The 11,529-nt window shown below is 40.1% G+C and overlaps 1 protein-coding gene across 1 annotated transcript; it reads right to left on the bottom strand.

Annotated features, from left to right (window-relative positions):
- Positions 1-1,963: 1,963 nt before the first annotated feature.
- Positions 1,964-10,750, bottom strand: LOC306774343 (uncharacterized protein). Its single transcript, XM_079264357.1, has 7 exons — positions 10,646-10,750; positions 10,302-10,426; positions 5,398-5,496; positions 4,519-5,313; positions 4,295-4,437; positions 2,779-2,888; positions 1,964-2,681 (listed from the first exon to the last, which is right to left on the bottom strand). Exons 2-7 carry the CDS (start codon positions 10,405-10,407, stop codon positions 2,543-2,545), a joined length of 1,392 nt encoding a protein of 463 aa, XP_079120483.1. The 5' UTR covers positions 10,408-10,426; positions 10,646-10,750; the 3' UTR covers positions 1,964-2,542.
- Between the last annotated feature and the right edge of the window lie 779 nt (positions 10,751-11,529).

The raw sequence follows: 11,529 nt of genomic DNA on the forward strand, positions 1-11,529 counted from the left end.
GACGAGATGGGAGGAATCAGATTCAGCGCTCAGTGTTTACACACTTCCTTCTTCATCCTGCATGGTAGATATTAAGGCATGTGCAGAATTTATTCAGAAAAAAAGAGATTTATAATCATGAAAGGAATATTTTATTTAGGTTGAAGATAGAAAATAAAATTATGTGACGGACAGTAAACTGAATTGTTGTCTGTCAGGCAACGTATGACATGTTCTCTATTTTAAAACTTCTAATATATTATAAACTTCCAAACATACAGAGTTGGGTACGTTGTAACATATATTTGAATTGTAACGATCATCCCTTTACATAAAACTAAGAATAATTTCTTGTTTTAACTCATTTTTAAGCATGTCTAGGCAGAGGTATCAAAAGTATTCACATTCATCACTCAGGTAGAAATGTGCATAATTATACATGATTAAACTGATATACATAAACATACTTTTCAATGCATTCCACACTGAATCAGTGATTCCTCCTCTCCACATTCACACCTGTTGGTGGTGAAGTAAAGGTGTAGCTGCAGACTGAGAGGAACTGCTGCAGCTCTGAGGACATGTCGATAGAGATAAATGTTTTTCTCTTTAATCATTATTACTTCAAATGATTTCATGACTATTTTATTGCTTCCATGTAGCTGCTGTAACTTTAACAGCAGGAGGTTTCCTGCCTGTAAAATGAGATTTGCTGCTGCAGGTTCAGCATGCAAACTGTCACAAGTTTCTGCTTCCTGGTTTGCATTTCCTCAAAGTGCTGCAGGTACGCTCTGCTGGTGCTTGCTGGCCTTTCTTTGGGCATGTGGTGCAGCAGTTGGTTGTCTGACAGTCTCTCTCTCCCATGTGTGTCACTGCTGCTGATGGCATTTTGCCATATGCTCTATGTGTGTGTGTGTGTGTGTGTGTTCTGTGTTTAACCATTCACTCCTGGGGGTAGGTTTTGCCTTCTGTGCATGCTTGTGTGTGAAGCGTGTGTGTGTTGTGTGATTGGGATGCTGAGTTGCAGCCTCCCTGCCAGTACCACTTATATTTAGTTTTTGTAAATACACCTTTTAACTTACTATAACTTTAACTTACTATAAAAAGGTAACTAAACCTGAGTGGGCCCTGCGATGGACTGGCGAGCTGTCCAGGGTGTACCCTGCCTGTCGCCCAAAGCCAGCTGGGATAGGCTCCAGCTTCCCCGCGACCCTGAATTGGAACAAGCGGTTCAGAAAATGAATGAATGAATGAATGAATGAATAAACCTGAGTGTCTTTACTTTGATCTTAACTCCCAAGGTGGCATTGTGGGACACGTTGCTGGTTGGGATCAAACACCCCACCCCTCGCCACTTTAAATTGCAGGAAACGCTAAAAAAAAATTTTTTAAAAACAAAAGCTACAATCACAGAAACTGGAGTTTTAAAAGACTTTTGTAAAAGGTGTAATGTCAATTCAAGCTTTTTACTTGAGTGTAAGTTCTGGTTTAAAAATTGAAGTATAAAAGTAAAAGGGATGTAGGGAGAAAAATACCATCTAAAGGCAGGTGGGGAGGAGATCCTGGAAAATCAGTTTGATCAAGATATATTTAGAAAACGCACAGTGTAAAAGTCCAAACCGGGGGGGGGGGGGGGGGTTGGTAGTGGGCTGTGGACCTGGGTCCCATGAGGCCTGTGCCCTCTGATGGAGGAGGGGGTTCTGGCGGTGGTTTTCCTCGGCCTTCTGGCATGTGGCCGTCCTTGCACTGGGCGACTTAAGTTCCCCACTCTCTGTTGACTGCTGGTTTCCTGGAACTTAGAGCTCTACTGGTCCACCACTGACGAGGGGGGGAAGGGGGGGGGGGGTTGCATTTGCATGTTCACTTAACACAACTCACTCTTTTGAGGATTTACAATCAAGAAAACAAACATTCATTTTACAGTAAAGACACGGTCTCCTGAACACATGTCGAGTTTAGCAATGAAAACAGCATCCAGACGATAAGCAGTTAAAATGATTTTATGTCAGATATGAAGAAGCACATAACACATAACATTTGAGCTCTCTTGTTTGCAGCTAGAAAAACTATAGAAAATGTTATTGACCAAACAGTAACAGAACAAGACGACGACATATTGAAGGAAAAAGTATCCATTACTCACTGAATCACGTTACCATGACAGCTGATTGGTTTGACATCTTCCGGAAAAGTAATCAATTCTGACTCATGTGCTAACAAAAGAAATTAACAAAAGTAAGTGCATGATTTTGTTTCTACAGCATTTACAAATGGAAACATCAGTCTCCACTGTGGTCCCATGTTGATCTCATTAGCTAGACACTGTGCTCAAACAAGCTGCATCTGTTTCTGCGACATCATGAAATCACTGAAGTATATGATCTATTATACAGTCAGCACAATGTAGCCTAATCCAGGCTTTAGTTGCAGGTATAATTAAACATACAACACGGATTATTTTAAATGAATACACACTGTCAAAGCTTGCTATTATCTCCTGTTTACAAAGACATACAAATGTTTTTGTGTTTATGCCTGAAACCAGTGCTGAGCGTAAATGAGTCTACATCTCACAGATCCAGCTCTGTTCGACCGTACAGCTCTCATCATTCCAGTCGCCTTTGCTGTTAGAACGGTGCCAAAACTCAACACAGTCCTGGTTCCTTCCCTGGTGACTGTTGGGTTGACCTTTACCCCAGAACCTGAAGAACGAGATGGAGATCAGAATAAACACCGTTCCATCTTTTTGTGAGGGGAAAATGACATTGCATATCATGTGATAAATGTTTAGTGTCCTACGCTAGGGTCAGTGGTGTCCCATCCACCCATTTCCACTGCCCTTCCACTCCTCCATCTGTCAGGCCAATCCAAGCTTCTTGGTCACTGTTGTACAAGCCGTTGATGAAGTTCTGGGAGGAAAGAGACATCCATGTTACTGCAGGAGCCTACGCTGGCAACCCAGCGTTGGACAATGATGGTGGAAGGAATACATTTCCTCTAAGCGTCATGACGGTAACTACATGTGAGGGGTGGAATGTGATGGTGCTGTAGCCGCATGAAATATTGTTTGTGTGTTATGACCTGAGGACAACTCGAATATCAACAACCTCTCTATGTTGGTCTTCAGCATCTGTCAGAAACACAAGAATGAACTAAAACCTCCAGCCCTCATTCCTATCTTTATGAAGAGACTTTATGGATTCTTAGGAATGACTATTGCAATGCTGTGAAAAAGCTCAAATGAGTAATTTTACCCTGTGATGGACTGGCAACCTGTCCAGGGTGTACCCTGGAAGGAGTCATTTTACTCTAAATCAACTGCAACTGATCCAAAATGCTGCTGTTTGTCCTCACAAGGACCAGAAAAAAGCAACATATCACTCCAGATCTCTATAGCGGCTTCCTGTGAGCGATTAAAAAGCATTAAAATTTAGCTGCTGGTGCACAAGGCACTGAATGGTTCTGGGACGATAAAAGTTTGCTTTCCATCATGAGAGGAAGAACTAAACAAGGAGAGTCAGCATTGAATTTTTTTTTATCCTAATATGAGGAAGAAATACCAGAAAAGCTTCAGTCTGATCCGAACGTTAGTTCTTTTAAATCAGGTCTTTATAGTTTTTATTTGTCACTGGCAGAGAGGTTTTTTTTTCTTTTTAAATATATTTTCTTTGTACATGATATCAACGATGATGTTGATGATGACAACATCTGTTTGTGTCATATTTACCTCACTGTCTGCATTCTGTTGCCTATTTCTATTTTAGCTTCTCTCTCTTTTCAATTTGTCTTAATTGTTTGTCTGTTTGTTTAAATTCTTTGAATTTTCATTTTAATTATTCTTTTTAGTCTTTTTGTCTTTTAGTTATCCAATTTAGTGTTCCTTTGTAACTTGCCGCAATGCCTTTAATGTTTTATGGAAAGCACTTTGAGCCGTCTTGTACATGGCTTCAGGCATACAAATAAAGCCGCCGTTCCTCCTTCCACTTGTAGGGGCGATAATTTAACGTATGTTATTGCAGGGCACATGAACAATCAGCCCACTCATCCATTTCAATTGCAGAACTTGTTGACAGAGATTAAAATCCTTGTCAAGGATGACCCAGGTTGGAGTTCCAACCTTTTTGGCATTTTGCGGCGTGCCCTGCCTCCCTCATTGTGGCTACTTCCCTGTCTCTCTGCCAGTATTGATTAAAAGCCTCCAGTGCCGAAGAAAATCCAACAAGAAACAAGTAAACACAGACTATATGTCAGTTTCACAAAAGAAAACAGTGTGATACCCGTGGAGAGGAAATCAATTGCCTGTGTGCAGACGTACGTTTTCCTCTTCGCTCTTTATGATTGCCAGGTCTGCTCCGTTGCTCCGACAGAATTCTCTGCTCGAGCTCCAGCTTTTCTTCTGCGACGTGGTGTAGTAGCAGCTGTACTGAAACTTCTGCCAGCCAGGCGGGCACCTCTTTTCTGTAGTCCAAAAATATTTGTTGATTAGTTATTTTACACAGCTGAAAAGTTTGCAGCTTTCATCCGGTTCCTTCTGCTTACCTTGAATCGTTGCGTTCATTTTCTCAGTTTGCTCCAGAAGCTGATTTCTCGCAGCGGTCAGGTTGTCATTTCTCAGTTTCAGCTGGTCTCTCTCTTCTGTTGCATTCCTCAACCTACTTTCAAGCTCATTTTTTTCATTAATAGCTGATGCATACGATACCTGCAAATCATTTTGTGCTTTTTTAAGTATGTTGCAGGTTTCCTGAAGAGTTTCCAGTTGGATGGTCAGGTTTCCGTGGCTGCTTGCTAGCTTGTCTTTCTCACTGCTTGAGAAGTTGTATCTGTCCTGTAAGTGTTCTACTTTCTGAACCAAGTCGTTGCAGCTGGTCTGCAGCTGCTCTCTTGATCTGGTGACGTTGTTAAGTTTGTTCTGCAAATTGTCCCTATCTTTTGTCACAGAGTCATAACCGGCCTGCAACTCTTTCCTGCGGTTGACAACGGACTCGTATTGTGTCTGTAAGCTGCTTTTGGCTGCAGCCAAGGAATCTTTATCTGTCTGCAGCTGGGCGTTTGTGGCTTTGAGCTGCTCTAACTCTTTGTTCAAAGCAGTGGTGGTGGTCTGTGACTGGCTTTGTCTTTGTTTAAGTTGGTTTAATTCATCAGTTAATGCATTGTTATTGATCTCTATTTGGTCTTTTCTCCTGTATAAGAAATCATAGCGTTGCTGTAACTGATTAATGGCTGCGTTCAGATTCTTTTTCTCCCTCTGCGTTACTCTGAAGTTTTCTCGCAGGTCATCTCTATCATTAATCAGGGATTTTAACTTGATTTGATTGTCTTTTTCCACATTTTGGTCTGCCAGGAGGAGAGATAACATGAGTCAGGGGTTTCAGGTTAATATCAGAAACTATGACAGAGAAAACAAAATGGTGGACTCACAGTAGACACCTTGACCTATGACTCCAGCCAACAGGAGAACACACATTACCCCCAGGCAAGCTGTGGCAATCTTGAAAGGGCTGTTCCTCAGGGCATAAACTGACAGCAACCAAAGCAGAAGCAGAAACTCAGAATTGATGAAGTGATCCAAGGAACTTGTGGTTTTACAGAGTTGTTGCAACATCTGCATGCAAAACATTTATTTCAACAAGATGCTCGTTGTGTCAGAAATCTTGAATTTATTTCACTTTGAGAAACATACATTTCATACACGATTCATTAGTAAATTTTTACATAGTTTTTTATTCTTATTCTATTTTATTCTTTGTGATATTTGCCTGATTGACTCAGTGCAACCAGAAGCGTCACAGGAATAAAAACTGCAGCAGTATCTCAAAAGCATGCAACGTAAAAATGCATTTGAAAGCCATTTGCATCATGTATTCAATAATACCTTCTATTAAACTTTACTGATTTCTCTTCTGATATCTGAGTGGCTTGATGGAGAATTTACTTAGAAGCTTGTGGATGAGAACACAGCTCACATTGTTGGTAAATCTGCAGTTGTTTACTTAGGAGATGACGCAGAAACACCCCGCTAGTTGCCCCCAGGGACCCATTACTGCAAATCACTGATTACCCATCTAATTCACAAACCAATCTCAGATAAGAACATATTAAAAAAAAACACTGAAAAGATGTTTTTCCAAAGAACAGATGTAGAAAAAATATCTTTCTTACTCTTTGTAAATTAAAAAAAAAAGTTATTTGTTACACAATCACATCAGCTTTTCATTTTTCCCAATGTTTGACTTCTAACAACAATCTCTACATGAGATCTGAGCACTAGAAGGCATCTAAAAGTTAGGTCTATATGTAGCCTTTATTCATCATAAATGTCTCTAAGCAAGTTTAGATCGTTCTTTGGCCGAAGCGATGAAGCATTTACTGCTTTACATATAACTAGAACGATGACAAGATGCTGTCCAAACTGATAAAGGCTGCAGTTAAAACATAAATAAGCTCCACAGACTGTTAAAGGTCCTGTATTTAAAGGATTTAATTACATTCCCAATCATGGTGAATTTAAGGCCAAATGCAAATGAAGGAGCAAAGCCAAGGCATCTACAAAAGCTTCACTTTTTAGACCAAATAGAATCATTTTTAAACCAACTTTGAACATTTAAGGTCTTGTTTACTCAACATTTCAATGCAAAGCAGAAAACTTTTCTATTGCATATTTTAAAAAAAAGCATTTCCACAACAACAGAATGAAAACTATCTCCGTGCAGGAGAAAAATGATTCAGAGCACATTCCAAATGATGAAACTTTGCAACGAGACGCTCAGGTTTGCATCACGGGCTTGTTTCATGGATCGGCTTACATTCAAACTCTGAGTGAGTTAATCCTGAGTTTAAGCAAACTCTGAGTTTTTCTGTCCCAGAAAGCAAGGTAAGTCTTACGGCAGTCTGTTACCATGGTAACTGACTATGTAAAGATCCTTGCTCCTCCATTCACAATAAAAGCAAAAGAAAAACCTGGGTTTCCACCCGTCTCCTCCCACCTGAAGCAGCTGTCAGACATGGTTTGTACGTACTAGCCTGATTCCAGAGATTTACAAGCTGAATTAATACGCAGCGAGTTGAGTCTGGAGAAGATTTTTCAGAACTCAAACAGACGTGTGATTAATATCTCATCAAACGGTATCGCTTTGAAGTAACTCTCCAGTCGCATGTATTTAACATTACACCATGTAAACATGAAATGATGTCAAATCAAGATCTGTTTTTTGCATTGTGACACTTGTAAAAGTTTAGTTTGTAGATGAGATTTTTCTGTATAATCGAGGCAACAAAGAGGATGACAGCAACACAACAGTATGTCGAGTCATGAGAAAAGTCCTCACACATGTCTGATATCATAAATAATACATGTGAGATGGGTAGAAGTTACTGTCGGGCTCTCTGGATCTCAGCAGGCGGGGTCTTCTCTCCATCCTCCTCCTCCTCAAATCATTTTCCAGCTCAGAGTTGTCCAATGTCCGTCCTCGAGGACAGCTGTCCTGCAAGTTTTCGACGTATCACTGTACCTAAAACCTCAAGCTTTGGATGAAGCAGCCTATGTAGTTTTGCACAATGACAGTCAGATGTGATAGAACAGGGATACATGGAAAACATGCAGAATTGGGGCCCTCAAGGACGAGAGCTGCACACCCCTGGTATCGTGCAATACATTGCCTTTATCCTTCATATGTGTTTTTCCCGAATGAGATTGAACCCATGTAAAATGGAGATTTTCTTCTGTCCACCAACATGTTAACCCACATGCTGCAGTTTGTCCAGTCATAGGACCAGTGGATTCCAGCTTCCACATGAACTCTGACAGCAGTTTTCTCTTGTTGTGCTTGTCTCTCCTTCACCACAGCCGTCTTCCCAAACCCCCCAAATGTCTCTTCTTCTTGCTCGTATGCCTCAATAAGAACTTATTGCTCCGATCGGGTAAAATGACTGGCTTTTTGTCAGCGGTTGCCATGGTGAAACCAGTTATTGGGTTACCATTAATGATGGATTTTTTCATTGTGGTTACCAACTCTGGGTAAAGATACTGAAAGCAGATTGAACTGACTGCAGTTGGTTCACAGCTGCTGTGTCAAACCCACAGCACCTGTGTTGTGCTTTCTTGCAGGTTAGGGTGTGAGTGTGCAAATGCAAGATGATGTGAAAGACGTCACAGCTGCCAAAAGAAACCAGTTCCAGTTCGCACTGACAGGAATCGCCTTGCATTGCACGGAAATTTCACTTTTCATTCCCAAAACTCTGCTACTGTGTAAACTAAAGTCCAGAACACGACTGAACCTTTCTGATTTACCGTCTCAGCATCGTGGCAGACCTTAGATGCCTTTAGGCATTTTTCAGCAGTCGGAAATGACATGTCATACAAACAACTCTAAAGCCTGTATCATCCTCCACGAGAAGCAAGAACTGAGTTCTTGTTCTCGAGGCTGCAAGAACAAGAAAAAACGTCTTGTTCGGCAGGTCCATACATACTCCACGAGAAGCACGTCTGCAGCGCGGAGGGATCACTGCGGGGGGCGATGTCTGCTTTATGTGCGATGAACTCGGTTGTTACCTCCGCTGAGGAGGTTGTTTTCTCCGGCGTCTTTTTGCTCAAGATAACTTAAAAGGTTACGGAGGGATTTTATAAATATTTCAAGAGTTGTTGCAAATGTAAAAGTGAAGAACTGATTAAACTCTGGTGGTGATCAGGATCACCGTTTGGATCCGGGAATGTTTTAAAAGGATTCTTAAACATTGTGCTTGGCGGAGGTTTCCGCTCTCCAAGTTTCTAGTTTCATATTTAACAAGCAGCTTCGTCCGCGGCAGGGCGGGTTGTGCACGCGGCTGGGTCCGAGTGTTTTAATGCTACATGTAAAAATGTTGGTACTTTCTCACCACCTTGATAAGCTGTTTTATCAAAACAATCCGTTTTGCCGGCAACAGCAAACACACGGACGCAGCAACTCTGCTTCATGCTTCCTCCGTGTTAACGACGCCCATCTCCAACATCCGACCAATCACACGATACTTCTCGCAGCTCTGCAAGAAAAAAGTTCTGCCAGCCCGGTGTGTCAAGAACTGTCCTCAAACACGTCCGCGAGAACAAAATGACGTCATTCTCTTCTCGGAGCCTCGTGAACAAGAAAAATGTTCTCGCTTCTCGTGGAGGATGGAACAGGCTTACATAAATATGTGACATTCACTGTTGATGGCTGTAAGTTTCACATTTCAGTAAGTAGTGGGGTTCATTCTCTGCACATTAGAGGAATATTTTTCACCCACTTTTCAGCCTCGGAAAATATATTTAAACGTCATTTGTTGAAAGAGAGATAAATGTAGTTGGAGATATTTCAAAAAGTTTCAGTCTTTCACTGCATTTAATCAGTCATGCTATGTTTTAGATGCTTTAAAGAAATAGCAATTTTTTATATTTTATTATTTATATATCAGTACCTGCATTCAGTTAAGAGGCAGAAGCAAGGGGGTCATGTGAGTGTGGGTGGGGGGGGAGTCTGTCTTTGTGTGCATACTACTGACTGAGAAAGAAAATGGATGTTTAAATGTCTGTTTTATAACTTTGGTGTATGAAGGCCTGCTTTATGTGAACCTGCATGCATTTTATCATGTAAAGCACTTTGTGTTGCATCTGGCATGAAAAGCGCCTTTAAATAAAGTTTGATTTGATAATAAGGCAGTTCAGTTTGTACAGTTTAAAAAGCAATTATTTTAATCACAAAACATCCCAGAAAAATATAAATGAAATAAATAAATAAATAATAAAGTATTCCAGAGTCAGTAATGTAAGATCATTCTTTTTTTTTTTTTTTTTTAATAAAATAAATAAATAAATAAATAAAAAAATTTAAAAAATAAAATAATTTTTTTTTTTTTAAAAATGTAAGATCATTCTGGCAACAGCTTTGGTCAGAGGACCATCTAAATGGTGATCCTTTAGATCTGGCTTGTAAGACCCTCAGTTTACCTCCCAGCTTTATTATACTGTGTTGCCAAAAACTTTGTTCAAAGCATGGATTTATTCAATACCTTTGACTAAACCCAGATGTCCAGAGAAGTTTCACTTTCAGCCCAAGCAAAACTCAGTTTCAGCCTGGAGGTTTATTGATCATTGGATGTCTTAGATGTCTTTTCAGCCAAAAAATGGCTAACGTGGACTTTTCACGTGGAGATTTGGATGTTTATAAAGCAGAGGAAGGTTCAAAATGGTTCAGATGCCAGAGGGAACAAGTACGACACCCAACTTGAGTTACAACTAATACAAATTACGAATAATTAGGGAAACAGGGATTCTGAGGTGCTTCTGTCCATTTGAAATTAAGTTTTATTACCTGAGAAATGAAGTGGGTTGCCATTGGCGAAAAACTGCTTGTTGGCAATTTTACTGTCATCCAAGTCCATTTTTGTCACGGTGGATGCATGGTACTCGACAGCCATTTGCCTTGCAGGCTGGAGTCTGATTAGTAAGAAAAACATATAGAGCAGCTTTAGTGTCTGAAATAACAGCTCAGCTTTTCTCTGTTTGGTGTAAGATGAAGAACTGCGCTTGTACTGCAACAATCAGTAAATGTTTGTAGGAAATGTTTCACATTTGAATATGCTGAAATGTCTGTATTTCTGATGCAGAATAATCCAACATATAGTTCTATACAACATTAAAATAAATGAGGCTTACCTCCTGTAGAGACAGTGGAAGAACCGGAGATATGAAGAAGCTTGTTTGCGGCACAGAGGTGCAAAGTTGAATAACTACTTATAACTTTCATGTGCGTTTTATCTGACAAAGTTTGATATGTTCACATTTGCTTGTAGCTTGTTGGACAGAAAGTAATGTGGGAGGAGCAAGAGCCGCTTCCCATCCTCTCTCAGTCAAAAACCAGTCAAAGAAATTGTATAGAAAAAAATTGGCCTGAAATACACAGGTCTCAACAGAGTTTTTGTCTTACTCTGTCACAAAAAGTTTTAATTGCCTGCAGCTGCTTCGTATTTAAACAGTAAAGAAACTGAGGAGATTCTGCAACTTCATTTTGATGTTTCAGTGAGAAGTTTGATTTGTGCAGAGTTCCAGCTGAGATGCAACGTTTTCAAAAGAAAACCAGAATCTGACGCAAAAAGTGGCAGCCACTTTCTTTCTTTGCTAATTCTTCACTCTTCAAACCAATGTGCACCTTAAAGAGGATTTTCAAGCTTATTTTTCCATCCCAGATGTTGGAGAAAAGCTTGAACAACTGACCTGACTCAGACCTAGTCACGATATGTTGGTGCGAAAACTTCACCGTCAGCATTTTCAGTTTTGTGAAATCAGCTCTTCCTCATTTCTCTTTATTGACTTGTAAGTTTCTGGGCACAAAAGCTGGAACTGAATTATTATTTACACTGATTATGTTGTTTGTTTGTAGCTTTAACATTTAACATGTTTGTAACAAACAATGTTCAAACAAGCAGAATAAAATTTCTGTCCTGGATCTTTGCTTTAGTCATTTTTAACCAAATTATGGACCTGACATTTCTTTTCAATTTTGTGTACCTAACTTGTATTGTGTTGTCTCTTTATTTTTG

The sequence above is a fragment of the Telmatherina bonti genome (genome assembly GCF_933228915.1).
Source record: "Telmatherina bonti genome assembly, chromosome: 3".
Lineage (NCBI taxonomy): Eukaryota > Metazoa > Chordata > Actinopteri > Atheriniformes > Telmatherinidae > Telmatherina > Telmatherina bonti.

What these genes read in the sequence shown, in the direction of transcription:
- LOC306774343 (XM_079264357.1), bottom strand. Translation starts at nt 10,407, where the DNA reads ATGGCTGTCGAGTACCATGCATCCACCGTGACAAAAATGGACTTGGAT. An exon ending in CAACCCACTTCATTTCTCAG is followed by an intron (nt 5,497 to 10,301) that starts GTAATAAAACTT and finishes GGTTGCTGTCAG; the next exon opens with TTTATGCCCTGAGGAACAGC. An exon ending in GGGACACCACTGACCCTAGC is followed by an intron (nt 2,682 to 2,778) that starts GTAGGACACTAA and finishes CTCGTTCTTCAG; the next exon opens with GTTCTGGGGTAAAGGTCAAC.